The sequence below is a fragment of the Piliocolobus tephrosceles genome, chromosome 12 (assembly GCF_002776525.5).
Source record: "Piliocolobus tephrosceles isolate RC106 chromosome 12, ASM277652v3, whole genome shotgun sequence".
In the NCBI taxonomy this organism is placed as follows: Eukaryota; Metazoa; Chordata; class Mammalia; order Primates; family Cercopithecidae; genus Piliocolobus; species Piliocolobus tephrosceles.
The window spans coordinates 95,004,836-95,021,981 of record NC_045445.1 but is presented as its reverse complement, the minus strand read 5'-3'; the positions used below and the strand labels follow the sequence as shown (position 1 = coordinate 95,021,981).

The 17,146-nt window shown below is 41.0% G+C and overlaps 1 protein-coding gene across 2 annotated transcripts in view; it reads right to left on the bottom strand.

Annotated features, from left to right (window-relative positions):
• The window catches only part of WNK3 (WNK lysine deficient protein kinase 3), a 171,181-nt gene that overhangs the window by 98,435 nt on the left and 55,600 nt on the right, over positions 1–17,146 (bottom strand). For both annotated transcript variants that reach the window (XM_023202477.3, XM_023202476.2), the window contains exons 6-10: positions 16,171–16,259; positions 12,274–12,493; positions 8,660–8,954; positions 7,257–7,450; positions 7,011–7,160 (exon numbers count right to left, since the gene is read on the bottom strand). In XM_023202477.3, the coding sequence (XP_023058245.1) occupies positions 7,011–7,160; positions 7,257–7,450; positions 8,660–8,954; positions 12,274–12,493; positions 16,171–16,259 (948 nt within the window). The remainder of the gene's footprint in view (positions 1–7,010; positions 7,161–7,256; positions 7,451–8,659; positions 8,955–12,273; positions 12,494–16,170; positions 16,260–17,146) is intronic.

Below are 17,146 nucleotides of genomic sequence, written 5' to 3'. Positions count from 1 at the left end.
TCTCTACAAAAAAATTAAAAACTCAGCCAGGCGGAGTGGTGCGCACCTGTGGTCCCAGCTACTCGGGAGGCTGAGGTGCAAGGAAGGCTTGAACCAGGAGGTCAGGGCTGCAGTGAGCTGTGTTTGCACCACTACACTCCAGCCTTTGCAAAAGAGCAAGACCTTGTCTCAAAAAACAACAAGAAATAATCAACAGCGGTTGACTCTAACGGGTGTGGAGAAGACTGACTGGGAAGGGGCATGAGGGAACTTTCTCTGGAGTAATGGCAGTATTCTCTATCAGGTGGGCAAGGCTTCAGGCCAAATTTGGCACACCACCTGTTCTTGTGAGCAAAGGTTTATTAGAACGCAGCCGCGCCTATTTGTTTACATATTTATGGTTGTTTTCATGCATAGAACAGCAGAACTGAGTAGCTGCAACAGAGATTATATAGTCTGCAAAGCCTACAATATTTACTATCTAGACTTTTACAGAAAAAGGCTGTCAACACCTCTTCTATGTCTTGATAACGGTTGGGGTTACACAGGTGTAAGCATTTGTCGTAACTCACGAATTATGATTTATGCATTTTACTGTATATACATTTAAACTAAAAAATATAAATACTGAGTTCTAGTCAATGATACGTATTTATGGATGATGTATACTGATGTTAGCAACTTCCTTTAAACTTTGAAATGCACCAGAAAAATAAAATGGATTAATAAAGGGATAAAGGGATAAATAGGTATGTGATAGAGCAAATAGAGCAAAAGTTAACTGTATAATTTAGGTGTTAGGTGCGCCACTGCACTCCACCCTGGGCGAAAGAGTGAGACTCCATCTCAAAAAAACAAAACAAAACAAAACAAAAAACAATAAGTTGTCTCTAGCTGGAGAAATAACAAGTAATTTTTCACTGCTACAATTTTTTCCAATATTCTGTATATTTGAAATTTTTCTTAGTAAGATGTTGGGGAAAACTTTTTAATTAGGTAAGGAAAGTATACAACACATGCAATCTGCCCACAGAATGAACATTAAAATCCAAAATACTTTGTTAATTACATCTGTGTAGTGCAGGAAAACAAAAACAAAAACAAAAAAAAAAAAAGAAAAAAAAAAAGGAAGAAGAAAAAATGGTTAAACCCCTTAATCTAAAATCATAAATCCCAGAATAGCATGCCCCTGTCTGAAGAAACTTCAGCTGCAAAGATCTTTATTTATTCTCGCTCAGTCCTGTTAGGAGTCAGCACACACATACTGAAATCCATTATAAATTTATAATTTATTGATGAAGAGGAGATTTTATAAATAATGGGATGCCTAGGGTTGGTGTGAGGATGTACATGTAATGTCTTTGGAATAGTATTTGGCAATAAGAATCACTCAACAGTATTATCTCACAAAGGCAAACGCTTTATTATAAATGTAGAACAATAAGAGAACCATAGGTTCCAAACGTTTTAGGACTAAAGGATCTTGGAAAGCTACACTTGCCTCCTTGCTGTTTTCCAAACATGCCAGACAAACTTCTCCCTTAGGGCCTTTGCACCTGTTATTCCCTCTGTCTGAAATATACATTACTGACTCCCTCACTTCCTTGAAGTGTCTGCTCAAATGTTATCTTCTCAATGAGACCTACTCTGATGGCCATCTTCCTTAAAACTGCCACCCACTTTCCTCCTTTTCCTGCTCTACATTTTCCCCAAAGCACCTTGTACTATATAATTTCCTTTTTATAATGGTTATTGACAATCTTTCCCCATTAGACAATAAACCTCAATGACAGAAGGGGTTTTTGTATTTTATTCACTGTTACATCCTAAGTAGGTCCTCAAATTTTTTTTTTTTTAATTGTAGTCATCTGGTCTAATCCCTTCACTTTACAGATGAGAACATTTAGAAAAGACCTGAATCAAGGTCACCCAGTAAGTAAGGAAAAGAGTCAGGAACACGGATTGTGACTCCCACTGAAGTGCTATATCTGTTATAGTTGACTATCATCCTGACCCTTAAATATCACAGAAAAATCACAATCATCCTCATTTTCCCCCACAAGGATTTACCTTTGGAATTTCTTGGCCTTGTAAATGCTGCTGTGTGTGTAACACAGAAATGCTCTGAAAAGCAGTGGAAGCGTCTACCAGAATGCTAAGTGTCAGGAGATGAACTGAAGATTGCTGATTTGGAAGGGCTATCCCAGAGCTTTGATAGAGTGTCTGCTGTTGTAATTGTGGCTCTGATAACCCAGAAACAGGTGCTAAGCTGTAAGATGGCTACCACTGAGGCTGGTCAGCAGACTGCTGCTGGATGTATGCTGGCTGGTATTGTGCTAGGTTTTTCTGTAGGGGAAAAGTCTGACTGTTATCTAGTGCCTGAAGTACTTGAGGCTACTCTAAAGGCTGTATTATATATTGTTGTTCCAGGGCTGCCAGTTGCAACTGTTCTTGCAACGGATGTATAATCTGGACCACGTTTGTAATGGTGTTTGGAATACCTGGTAACGGCTGAACCTGCTTAGGTGCCTGTGAATGAGGTACCTGCTGCTGGACAGCAGCATGTTGACTAAACAAACATTGCTGTTGATTTATGAGACCTTCCTGAGTAGACAACTGATGGGTTTCCTGTGCTTGTCTATGAGATGAATGAGTTATCTGCTGCTGCTGAATGAAAGCTAAGTGAGAAACCTGGCTTGGTGCTAGATGTGATTGGGAAAACTGTGCTGAGAAATGTGGGGGCTACATCTGTGCCTGTGAAGAGGCCTGCTGAATGAAGGACACCTGCTCCGGGTTTTGAAGCTGTCCTTCCACTGCCCTCTGAGATATAATGCTAGTTGACTGGGCCTGAGCTTTTAGCTCCTGGTGTCCAAAACTGACATCTGCTTGGGATGGAGTCGCTGAAAGCTGGATATTACATAAAGGCTCAGTAGAATGTGTCCGTGTATCTAAGGTTGGTATTAAATACATCCTTTGTTCCAATGCTGAAGAAGAACTACCTTGGGGTTGTGTTAAACAGGCTTGTTGCTCAAAAGTCTGTGCTACAAATGGTGGTACAGAGTATAACTTCTGATCTGCACAGTTTGTCTGTCATGTGTACTTGCTTGCTATCAGGAGGGCTTATTGTATATGCCTGCTGGGTTATGAAGGTTGCATATTCAGCTGTCTGGATGGTGTAAGCAGTTTGTCCTAAATAAGATACATGCTCAAGAGACAATGCCTGATAAGCAGGCTGTTCCATAGGTTGCACGAGGTAAGCTGCCTAGATTGCATATGCTGCCTAGTCTGGAAAAAGGGACTGAAGCAGAGGTTGCACTAGATAAGCAGGCTGCACATGTCTTTGCCAAATATGAGGGCTGTACTGCAGCTGGGACTGGATAAGAAGTCTGCATAGAATAGGCTGGCTGTGATCTCGGTGGTTGTACAGTGTAAAGAGGATGCTCCAGGACTGGCAGTGAATAAACAGGCTGTTTATGTAGTGGAGCCTGAATTGAGTAAGTTGGCTGTGATGAGTAAGAAGTTTGTTCCTGGGGACATATCACAAAGGGCAGCTGCTCAGGAGCCTTCAATGGGAAGGATGATAATTCTGCAGGTGGCCCTGGATAAGTGTGTTGAACAGAATAAGAAGGCTGTTCCAGGGACTGAATCACATTTTCAATACCACCCTTTGGCTGTTGCTGACTTGCAAGAGCTTCAGACTCTTGCAGAATATAATCCTGCTGAAAATTTTTCTGTGGAGATGCCAAAATCTTAGGTTGTAAAATTAATGACTGTTGCTGAATAGAGGCTTGGAAACAATGCTCCTTCAAATGCACAGTCTGGCTTTGTGGCACTGAAGAATCTGAAGTTAGAGACTTCCGATGGGTATGGCTGTGATACTGAATGTATCTTTTGGGAAGAATGCCCCCCAATGGAATTAGAAGGGAGCTGAGCTGTACCAGCAGCATTCTGTGCACTGCTCACATGTTGGACAGAATGATTCAACAAAGCTTGAGGGTGATTAACTGGTAAGAAACTAGAAGTTTGACTGGCAGCTGGTGCTTTGGTTAATGCCTAATTCCCACTTCTAGGATCACACTCAAGTTGAAGACCAACTGTTGGATGCTGGGAAGTCATCTGTGAAGCAGACAATATCTGAGGAGAAACTGCAGAAAGAATTGGTCGTGGCCGGGAATGGTGGCTCACACCTGTAATCCCAGCATTTTGGGAGGCCAAGATGGGCAGATGTCTTGAGGCCAGGAGTTCAAGACCAGCCTGGCCAACATGACAAAACCCCATCTCTACTAAAAATACAAAAATTGGCTGGGCATGCTGGTGTGCTCCTGTAGTCCCAGCTACTCAGGAGGCTGAGGTGGGAGACTTGCTTGAACCCAGGAGGCAGAGGTTGCAGTGAGCTGAGATCACACCACTTCACTCCAGCCTGGGTGACAGAGCGAGACTCTGTCTAAAAAAAAAAGAAAGAAAGGATTGGTTGTGGAACTCCAGTAACTGACAAGTCTAAAGTCATAGGTTGGGCTAAAGTTTTTCTAACTGCTCCAAAGGCCAGCTACAGGTACAAGGAGAATTCAAATTATAAATGCATATACTATGCCCATTTTAATGGGACTTTCCCAGACATACTGATAGAGAAAATAATGCTATGTTCCAAAAATTTCAGCAAATTATCAAAAAGGTGCTAGGTATAGCATTAGTCCTATAAAAATCCTAATACCATGAGTAAATGCTAGTTAACTGAATACACTAAGGGGTTGAGACCAGTCACAGCAGTGTAACACTCATGGTTTCTTATTTATTGCATTTACTGTGTAACTCATTCAAACCCTGGCAGAGATTCTGAGTATCCGAATCTGACATCGTCACACACCTGACACTGGAAGTCCCATGAGAAAGCTCAAAGGATTTCAGTATCATTCCTAAAATGAATATAGATACTCTCTCAAGAAGAAAGGAGAGAGTTGGCAGAAATAAATACCGATTTGGCTGCAATATTTCCTAGAATTTGGGGTACCATGCTCATAAAAATACCCATATAATCAAAGTTCTTGCTTATGTGGCTTCTATATATTAGGTGAAAAGGGCAGGCTACAAAAAAATCGTTGTGTATGTGATATACACATATATATATAAACAAAGTTATACATGTGTACATAGAAAAAAAGATAAATCTAAAGGCTATACCTCAAACATAAACAATAAGTTGTCGGCCTGGCGCGGTGGCTCACGCCTGTAATCCCAGCACTTTGGGAGGCCGAGGCGGGTGGATCACGAGGTCAGGAGATCAAGACCATCCTGGCTAACACGGTGAAACCCTGTCTCTACTAAAAATACAAAAAATTAGCTGGGCATAGTGGCACATGCCTGTAGTCCCAGCACTCAAGAGGCTGAGGCAGAAGAATCGCTTGAACCTGGGAGGCGGAGGTGGCAGTGAGCCGAGATCGCACCACTGCACTCCATCCTGGGCGACAGAGTGAGACTCCATCTCATAAAAACAAAACAAAACAAAACAAAAAAAACAATGAGCTGTCTCTAGCTGGAGAAATAACAAGTAATTTTTCACTTTCTTTTTCATAACTTTATGGGCTTTATTTTAAAATAAGCAAATAACACTTTGATAATTAAATTTTTGGAACACATTTTAAAATACACATACCTGTATGCTTATGTAAATTGAACCTAAGTTAAATTTAAACACCCATTCAACACACTTTGCATTATAGGATTAGAAAGAGGCAAATCAAACTCCCACATGAGCTCAATTACAAATAGGCACCATATCACTTATTAAATACTAGCCAAATATCTGGCACCTTGAACTATATCAAATCAAATCTACCCCAGCAGATTTTAAATGCATCTGGCATTTGTCAAGTACATGCATGCTTTCCCCTATAAGACTGGGCTCTTTGAGGGCAAGGATCATGTTTATTTTATTTCATATCCCCAGAAGGTGGTAATCATTAAAAGTCTGATGATGAACTGATAATATACTAATCTCTTAAAAGATGCACCAGCAGCTAGCTAAACCAGGCATTCTCTGTTAGCTAGTAGCTATCAGATCATCTCACTCCTAGAGAGGGAAGACAAATGCAAGGTATGGTGGGAGGTGAGGGGAGAAAACGGGGTAATGGCAAAGAAAAATGCAACCATGCATCCAGAATCCATAACCTAGGGAACCAGGATACAGTCTTAATATATAAACTCACACAAAGACTGTAAACTCATTGTCAGAAATGAATAATGCTGACTTTAAGAGTCTGAAAGACAAAAACACTTCTTATTTCTCCTACAGAAATAAACATGAACCAAAACAAGAGTTTAGATGAACATGCTAAAAATTATGAAAATCTATGAAATACTATTTCTAATGAACTGCAACATACATCCCTCCATGTTCAAATCAGGCTGGAAAAGTTTAATACAAAGAACAAATAATCATTAATAAGAGGAAGAGATCAGTCCTAAATAAATCTTTTGTTCACATATACTGAGTTCTCTGTTTCTTTTCCAATTATACAAGCAGTATCTCAAGATTCTAGTTACACAATGTTAGGCACATTAAGAGGAATGTCTTGGGCCGGGTGCTGTGGCTCATGCCTGGAATCCTAGCACTTTGGGAGGCCAAGGCAGGCGGATCGCCTGAGGTCGGGAGTTTGAGACCAGCCTGACCAACATGGAGAAACCCTGTTTCTACTAAAAATACAAAAAATTAGCTGGGCATGGTGGCTAATGCCTGTAATCCCAGCTACTTGGGAGGCTGAGGCAGGAGAATCGCTTGAACCTCGGAGGTGGAGGCAGTGAGCCGAGATTGCACCATTGCACTACAGCCTGGGCAGCAAGAGTGAAACTCCGTCACACACACACACACAAAAAGAGGAATGTCTTGGGTGAAGGAAAGCATAAACAACTTTTAGCTTTTGGTGACCTTTCTCTAAACTATAATGAATTTATAAAAGAGAACCTTTGCCTGTCAGAAAATCTAGGCAGTATTAAATTTATTTAAATGAATACAGAACCTCTAAAATGTGTCTTACCTTTATCTGTGGGACCTTCTGAACAGTTAATGGGGAAACCTGGGGTTGTGAAACAACTGTTGGTCCAAGCACATGTACAGGTAAAACAGTGGACTGACCTTGTACCAAAGGCAAAATCTGCGGCTGAGTCAGCTTTGGCTGCTTCTGTAACTGTTAAAATAAGGGGAAAAAAAGATTAAAGATAAACTTTCCCATTTACAGTAAGTACATTGATCATATATTTAAAAATATAACAGTTCACCTCACCCCTGAAACTTGCTGGTAATGTCCTACTAGTTGCTGAGATGAATAAATTTGTCCTGGGACATTTATTTCAGCCTGTGGGATGTTAGAAACCATTTGAGAGCCCATCGTTTGATTTGAGGAATAGGCTACACTGGGCTGACTTGAAGTATCTGAATGTATAACTGATGCAGCTCCTGCCTCAGACAAATTGTCACCTATAACAAAGAAAATAAGTAACAGGTAGAAGGGAAAACTTGAAGCACAAAATGTCCAAATGGTATAGGTAATGGTGTTTCTTTAACAGCTTTTTTACTCTGAGAACCTGACATAGCTTCAAATAAAACATTTACACTACAGCATTAATCAAAAACCAGCATGTAAACTCTTATCAAGCAATGAAATGTTGACATTGTGGTATAACTAAAATTTTCTTAGTAAAGCAAACCTAAAAACAGAGAATCAGATAAAAATCAACTCCATTTGCTGGCCATGTCACGTATATCCCTAATTAATCTGCACTTGACATAAGAATTTCAGTAAAATATGTCATATTCTCTTTCTCCTATAACCTAGAATACTGTCTTTGTAGAACAACAGGTTATTACTATGCAAATACTATGTCCTTCTGGAAAAGAAAATGCATGACAGCAGAAAATTAGAGGAATTGTGTTAATGTTATACTTGAACCTTCTTGAGGAATAAATTTTATCTTTAGTTCTAAATTTTCTTTATTAAAAGATTTATGTGGCTGGGCGTGGTGGCTCATGCCTACAAACCCAACACTTTGGGAGGCTGAGGCGGGCAGATGGCTTGAGCCCAGGAGTTTGAGACCAGCCTGGCCAATATGGTGAAACCCCATCTCTACCAAAAGAAAATACAAAAATTAGCCAGGTGTAGTGGCATGCACTTGTAGTCCCAGCTACTCAGGTGGCTGAGGTGGGAGGATCACTTGAGCCTGGGGAGGTTGAGGCTGCAGTGAGTCATGATCGCACCACTGCACTCCAGCCTGGGTGACAGAGCAAGGCCCTGTCTCAAAAAAAAAAAAAAAAAAAAAAAAAAGATTTATGTTAGACCCTCAAAAATGATAATAAGGTCATCTTATTTATACCCCAAACAAAACCACATGCTAGATTATAATCCTTCTGCAACTAGCACCTTAGAAGAATCACTTAACAGAACAGTTTCTTAATTTTAAAATAAGGAAACTAGCTGGCTTGTCTATTTCGGGGGTTTTCTAAAGGCTTGATAAAATGATAGATAACAGAATGCTCTGAAAAACACAGAAGTGCTATTTAAAGACAAGCAAATACACAAAAAGGAAAAGAAACAGAATAGGCCATTGACCACTGCCCTTCAGAATAAATAAAGATTAGGGAATATAATTGCACATGTGTTTGCTTTTACGAGCTGTATAACTGTGTTACCTGCAACAAAGGAGCAGTGCTGCTGTGGTTTTCTTTGTAGAAGCTGTTGTCTAACATGTTGATCAACTTCAGTTTCTTCACATTCAGCCCCAGTTTGCTGAGCGGGAGCAGCGGGCAAAGTTGTATTCTGGGACTGAGGGAATACATTCCCCATAGACTTGCACTGAGAATCCCTGCGTTCTTCCAAACAGCCAGCAGGCTTCTTCTCTCTTGTCTTCTTTATCGGTGTCACCCGGTCTCTAATGGATTTAGCAACAGCTTTGGAATCACTTTCATGGAAGAACCCAGACTTGACCTACAAACAAAACACATTAAGCAAAAACTACTTCTTTAACATTTAAGATTTTAACTTTCTTTTTTTTTTGAGACAGAGTCTAGCTCTGTCGCCCAGGCTGGAGTGCAGTGGCACGATCTCAGCTCACCACAACTCTGCCTTCCGGGTTCAAGTGATTCTCCTGCCTCGGCCTCCCAAGTAGCTGGGATTACAGGTGCCCGCCACCACGCCCAGCTAATTTTTTTGTATTTTTAGTAGAGATGGGGTTTCACTGTGTTGCCCAGGCTGGTCTTGAATTCCTTACCTCGTGATCCACTGCCTCAGCCTCCCAAAGTGCTAGGATTACAAGCATGAGCCACCATGCCTGGCCAATTTTAACTTTTTCTTTTTTTTTCACTAGCAGTTATTTTATGCCCCCAAATTCCAAATTAACAGTTAATCTGTTTCTATATTCTCTCTTAAACAAAGACATACATAAATGCCAGAGCCTCTAATTGGCATGAGAAATATCAATAGTATTACCAAGCATTGTTAAAATAATTCAGGCTTTAAACAAAAACAAACAAAACTTGATGTTTCAGAATATGCAGTCTTATCACAGGTAATTTAGAACTGCCATTACGTTTTTTGAAGGATTAAAAAGGTTTCCTCATTCAGCAACATTAAGTGTCTACAATATGCGCAGTACTAGGCACCAGATACAGGTGACTAAGTTGGTCCTTTGTCCTGTATGAGCACACTATCGGGTGGTGTGAAATGGACATAACTTAACTTGAAATGAGCTGCTGTAAAAGTCTTTAAGTAGGAGCACATTGCATCTCTGGAGGTAATAGAGTAAGTGTTTTCACAGAAGAATTCTATTTTATTTGATTTGTTTCTGAGAGACAGGGTCTCACTCTGTTGCCCAGGCTAGAATGCAGTGGTACCATGATAGGTCAATGCAGCCTCGACCTCCCAGGCTCAAGTGATCCTCTCCCCTCAGCCTCCCGAGTAGCTGGGATCACAGGCATGCACCACCACACCTGGCTAATTTTTAATTTTTTGTAGAGACGGGGTCTCCCTATATTGCTCGGGCTTTGGTCTTGAACTCCTGGGTTCAAGCAATCCTCTCACCTCGGCCTCCCCAAAATGCCGGGATGACAGGCATGAGCCACCGCATCCAGCCTGGAAGGTAAATTCTGACCTGAATTAAAGCCAAAAAGGGAACGTGCACACTATTGACGGATGTGCAGAAGTTTGGAGTGGAGACCAACATTCTAGGCAGAGGCAAGTATGCTAACAGCAAAGTACTACGTCTTACTAGGCATTAGAGGAGTGAGAAAAGAAGAAAAGGTTCTGCCTTCTCATCTCAGAGGAACAAGGCTGAACAGTAGAGAAGATCATTTGAGGAGGTACCATGACATATCATTCTCAGTCCTGCAATCTGCTTTAAGATGCTCCCTCTTAATCCCCAAACCTGTGCATATATTACTCCCATCACTGTGTTTGCTATAATATATAGCACAATTGGCCTTAATCTAGGGAGATGATCTCAGTGAATCTTTTACCAGCTGCTGACACTAGAAGGATTCAATATGCCATTGCTGGCTTTGAAGATGGGGTGGAGACATGTGAAAGGACTGAAGAGTGGCTTCCAGGAGCTGAAAGTGGACCCAACCACTCCCATGTCCCCTGAAGACATGGAATTTAGGAAATTCAAAATTAAACACAGGAGTGAAGCAGAGAAGTCTAGGAAGGTGGTAATGGGAAATGCCAGGGTGATAGTTGTGTACCAGATGTCCAAAATAATCATTCCGGTTTAGAACAGTATGATCAGAAAGACATGTTAAAGGTTATCATTTCCAAGTTCCCACTGTCATTGCCCCATCCTTCTTTTTAACCTGAGGTCAGAATGCCCAGGTGAGCCTGGCTCAGACGGTCTACACTCAGCTGGTTTTGAGTACATACTGCTGCGGCTCCTGCACACCCTCCTACCAGCACTGCAGCTGCCTGGAGCAGGTGTGGACATGCATTTCACCCCACAGAAGTTGCCTGCTGTGATCTATTGAGGGTGGGGGCTGGTCACAGAGAGATTGGAAGCAAAGAGTCAGAGTGCCCCACTTCCCATCAAACCATATGGTAACCAGATAACTAATTTCTGGTCTGCACAATAGCCCTGCCAGTGCCCTGACTATGCTGTGGCATGGGTGTATTTTCCTGGCCTCATTTGGAACCTTACCCTCTCACTTCCCCAGAAGCAGCTCTTGTAAACTCTTAGGGAAACTGAAGCCACACTCGCTATGACTGAGAAATTCTCTTCAGCTTATCCTCTTCTGGGACTCTTCACCTAATTGTACCAATACTGCCCCTTCCCACCAGCTAGGTGCATGCTTGCCACTCAGTTTTCAAAACAAAACAATACATTACATAGGTAAACTATGATGAAAAACAAAGAAATGAGTAACACAAAACTCTGGGTAGAGGGCCGGGCACAGTGGCTCACACCTGTAATCCCAACACTTTGGGAAGCCGAGGGGAAAGGATCACTTGAGGTTAGGAGTTGGAGACCAGCCTGGCTAACATGGCTAACATGGTAAAACCACATCTCCGCTGGGAGTGGTGGCAGGCGCCTGTAATCCCAGCAACTCGGGAGACTGAGACAGGAGAATTGCTTGAACCCGGGAGGTGGAGGTCGCGGTGAGCTGAGATTGTGCCACCACACTCCAACCTGGGCGACAGAGCGAGACTCCATTTCAAAACAAAAAAAAAAAGTCTAGGTAGATATTACTCATGGTGATGAGGGAGGAAAATGCAAATGAGAGAGGCACTCAGATGGCTTTTAAGTTAATGGTAATGTTCTATTTCTTAATAAATGTAGAGCTTTATTATTCTTTACACTCTACATACAAATTTAATGTACTCTGTCATAGTGATAGAGTTCACAACCACATAACAATTTAAAGAAAAAAGGAGAAGGCTGGGCTCAGTGGCTCACGCCTGTAATCCCAGCACTTTGGGAGGCCGAGGCAGGTGGATCACAAGGTCAGGAGTTCAAGACCAGCCTGGCTAACACGGTGAAACCCCCTCTCTACTAAAAATACAAAAAATTAGCTGGGCGTGGTGGCGGGCACCTGTAGTTCCAGCTACTTGGGAGGCTGATGCAGGAGAATGGCATGAACCCAGGAAGCGGAGCTTGCAGTGAGCCGAGATCGTGCCACTGCACTCCAGCCTGGGTGACAGAGTGCGACTCCGTCTCAAAAAAAAAAAGGAGAAAATGAGAGGAAAGAAAGCAATGAAAAGGAGAAAGGAATGAACCCTGATAAAATAAGAGGTGAGGGGAATAGTGGTATGATTAACTTACCATTTCATATGCTACTTCCTCAGGTGTATCTGTTTCTAAATTGAAACTAAATTCAATAGCTTCATTGTCTTTGTGTTTGCCTTTCAATTTTTTAGGGTCTTCAACCCAGAGTCTTAAAGCCAGGGATGAATTTGAGCAATCATCTTCTTCTGCTAACTCCACCCTCAGTCCTGTATCCTCAGCAAAAAATGCATGGTTTAATAGGTCCCTGATAGACAACCTAATAAACGAAACACATATCTCATTATCAGTTCTTCCAATCATAGCAAGATGTAGACCCTTTAATTACTAAAAATTAATTGTATAAAAGCAAAAAACTTATTTGAAATTTTCTATCAATTTAATCATTAATCTGCCTTGTTATAAAAACCACATCTCTTTCTTTAATAGATCCTGTGGAAGCAAAAACAGCAAAAAATCTTATATCCAACTTATTACCAGGGATGCAAAGAAATCCCAGCTAACATGCATACGGAGTGACTTCAATTAAAAACGAATTATTAACCAGTAATACATCTAAATAACAAAGTTTAACATACACAAAATCATGCCTAGTGAGAACTGGAGAAGTAGCTTAGTACATGTTAGGCAAATTTCCCTAAGCCACTGGCTTAAGTTACTCGGACTCAAACAGTAGATTCTCAGCAAAGGGAACCAAAAACTCTTGCAGATTTATAAACTCTAAAGTACATTAAAAATTCAAACTCTTTTTACGAATGTTATAAATAGAAGTCACTGTCTCCATCAATAATCTAGTCAGCGTACTTTACAGAATGCCATGGGTGAAGCTAATGTGGTTCAGCAAAGTCCAGTGGTTTTCGTACTTAAGTCTGGTTTTAGACCAGAGTATACACATAATGGATACAACCCTAGGCTAGTATTAGGGATTAACCATCTCTGAAGAGAAACAAAGGACATAGCTTCAAAAGATTTGTTTACAAGCTAGATAAGTTAATTTAGTTTTCTTTTACTAACTTTTAAAACAGATACATAATATTTAAACTCTCTGTATTACAGGTCAGGGAGAGCTGAAACTGATATACTGCATAATGTCTACAGAGACCTCTTCCTATACTACTTAAACAGAAAAAGTATATACACAGCATGATATCCTGTAAGTTGAGGATTTTCAACCCCCTACATTTTTAGTGACCAAGTGACAAATACTTAACTAAGACAGTGTCATAAATAGAACAAGCCATCATTCCATATAAAGTTGATTTTTTTAAAAAAAGATAAAGCTGCTCAAATGAATTACTTTTAAGACTAACGCGAGATGTGTGTGTGTTTGTGTTTGTGTTTGAGACGGAGTGCAGTCACGTGATCTTGGCTCACTGCAACCTCTACCTCCCGGGTTCAAGCGATTTTCCTGCCTCAGCCTCCCAAGTAGCTGGGACTACAGGTGTGTGCCACCACACCCAGCTAATTTTTGTATTTTTTAGTAGAAACATGGTTTCACCATGTTGGCCAGGATGGTCTCAATCTCTTGATTTTGTGATCCGCCCGCCTCAGCCTCAGGCGTGAGCCACTGTACCCATCCCTAAGACTAAAGTGAAATGTGTTTAAGGAGGCAAAACCAAGTAAAGCCCTCTGCCTCCCAATAAAAATTTTTACTGTTTTATAGTGAATTTTTACTGTAAAATTTTTATTATTTACAGTAACATTATTTTGGTTTATTAGTTTGCTTGTTTGCTTGCTTGTTTTGGGATGGAGTCTCACTCTGTTGCCCAGGCTAGAGTGCAGTCGCAAGATCTCGGCTCACTGCAACCTCCACCTCCCAGGTTCAAGCAATTCTCCTGCCTCAGCCCCCAGAGTAGCTGGGATTATAGGCACCACCACCACACCCAGCTAATCTTTGTATTTCTTGTAGAGCTGGGGTTTCATCATGTTGGCCAGGCTAGTCACAAACTCCTGACCTCAAGTGATCTGTCCGCCTCAGCCTCCCAAAGTGCTGATATTACAGGTGTGAGCCACCACACCCAGCCTGTTCGTTTTTAAGACAGGGTCTTACTCTGTCATCCAGGATAGAGTACAATCATAGTTCATTGTAGCCTCCAACTCCTGGGCTCAAGCAATCCTTTCACTTCAGCCTCCCCAGGGGCTGGGACTACAGGCGTGTGCCACTATGCCTGGCTAATTTTCTCATTTTAATATTTTGTAGAGACAAGGGTCTCATTTTGCTTCCCAGGCTGTTCTTGAATTCCTGGCCTCAAGTGATCCTCCTGCCTCGGCCTCCCAAAGCACTAGGATTACAGGGGTAAGCCACCACCCTCAGCCTATTATCCTTTTAGTCATCAAAATAATACTTGTTTTATGTAATTACTAACTTGGCTCAAGGTCACACAGGCTAAGTGTGAGTCCAGATTTGACTTTAAGTCTGATGATGAAGCCTGTGCTTTTTCCAATATACTAATATGCTATAAATCCTTTTCAATACTCCAATGCTCTTTGGTAATAGAACATATTTAAAGGCTGTACAAACAACAATCAGAATCCGAACTAAAATAGCTACTTCTACATAGTGTTTTTAGCCTCATGTTTAAAAGCATGCCTAAGCTCCTATCTCAACAACAAAAAACCAAACAAGCCAATTAAAAATGGGCAAAAGAGTTGAACAGATATTTCTGCAAAGATAAATAAATGGCCAATAATCCCATGAAAATTTCTACTAAGGATATATCATCTTTACTAATAATCATCAATAACGAAGTAAAAATCAAAAGACAAACCTACCAATTTAAAGTCAGCAACTGTCCAAAGCTGAAACTAAAGGGTGGCAGGCCGGGCGCAGTGGTTCACGCCTGTAATGACAGCACTTTGGGAGGCTGAGACGGGTGGATCACTTGAGGCCAGGAGTTGGAGATCAGCCTGGCCAACATGGTAAAACCCCGTCTCTACTAAAAATACAAAAATTAGCCAGGTGTGATGGCATGCACCTGCAATCCCAGCTACTCAGGAGACTGAGGCAGGAGAATCGCTGGAACCCGGGAGGCAGAGGTTGCAGTGGGTCAAGATCGTACCACTACACTTCAGCCTGGGTAACAGAGTGAGACTCCGTCTCAAAATAATAATAATAATAATAATAAATTAAAAACAAAATAAGAAATAAAACCTAAAGGGAGGCAAAATCTAAGAGTAATGGGAGTTGTCTATAAGGCAAATTGTGACACAAATAAATGTGGAATACGGTTTCTTGAATACATATTTCTTCTATCCATATTGGCTTTATCATTACCGTGACACTAAGGATATAGAATCAAATTTTTTGGCCGGGCGCAGTGGCTCAAGCCTGTAATCCCAGTACTTTGGGAGGCCGAGACGGGCGGATCACGAGGTCAGGAGATCGAGACCATCCTGGCTAACACGGTGAAACCCCATCTCTACTAAAAATACAAAAACTAGCCGGGCGAGGTGGCGGGCGCCTGTAGTCCCAGCTACTTGGAAGGCTGAGGCAGGAGAATGGCGTAAACCCAGGAGGCGGAGCTTGCAGTGAGCTGAGATCCGGCCACTGCACTCCAGTCTGGGCGACAGAGCGAGACTCCGCCAAAAAAAAAAAAGAATCAAATTTTTAAAACTTTGTCCACTCTCAACTGTTAGAAGCAAATTAACCTGTGAGGGCCTACTGACTGTTAAGCTGATGGCTGAAGGTGATGAAAGCTTGTCAAAGGCACACACACACACAAACACAACCCAAACGTCAGTTCAAGAAAAAATCAGCACATGATATCCAAGTCTAAAATGGTAAACAACATGCACTGACACAATTCAATCTAGAGTATGGTTTGGCTTCTACTCAAAATCAAACTCAGTATGACTGAAAGGTCAGAAAACAACCCAATGCAAGATAAGAGAAAAATGCATCTTTCAGTTATGTCATTTTGCTACAATTGCACCCACCTTTCAGATTTGTTTTGACGAATACATCCTTCAATGATTTCTTTGACTTCAGGATCAGTGACTTTATTGAAGCTGGCTGGTTTTATGCCCTAGGAGAAAAAAATGGTTTCTAGTAACAAATGATGCAACTGAAAGCCCAAGTCAACATGACATTTATTAAACATTATTTTCATCACTAAACCATAGTCAAATTTTAAATGAAGTATTTGTAAATATATATGTATATATACATAGAGAGAACATAAGTTTAATAACCTTTTGGCAAGGATGTTGTCTACAAATAACAGTAAAAAACTGTAAATAATCTAAACCTCTGACAACAGAGGCAAAGTTACACATATTATGTTATATATAGTATGTTTTTCAAATCTAGACCTGCAGGTATACATGACAATATACATAAATTAAAAATGTTCTCAGAATAATTAATGACATGGAAATTATCATAATGTACTATTAAGTAGGGAATAATAGGATCCCAAAATCTACATATAGTATAATCCCAATTAACAAAATATAATAAACAAGTTTATTATTATTTTTTTTTTGAGATGGAGTCTCACTGTGTCACCCAGGATGGAGTGCAGCAGCACGATCTTGGCTCACTGCAACTTCCCACCTCCCTGGTTCAAGCAATTCCCCTGTCTCAGCCTCCTGAGTAGCTGGGATTATAGGCGCACACAACCACGCCCAGCTAATTTTTCTGTATTTTTAGTAGAGATGAGGTTTCACCATGTTGGCCTGACTGGTCTCGAACTCCGGATCTCAGGCAATCCGCCTGCCTCAGCCTCCCAAAGTGCTGGGATTACAGGCGTAAGCCACGGCGCCCAGCCATAAACAAATATTTTTTTGAAATCAGAAAATAATTAATGCTAGTTTTAAAAACTTTTGAAAATTCAAAATAAAGGCTTCTCTACATTCCAATTCTCTCTCTCTCTATAGATATATATATATATAATTGTTTGTTTGTTTTGTT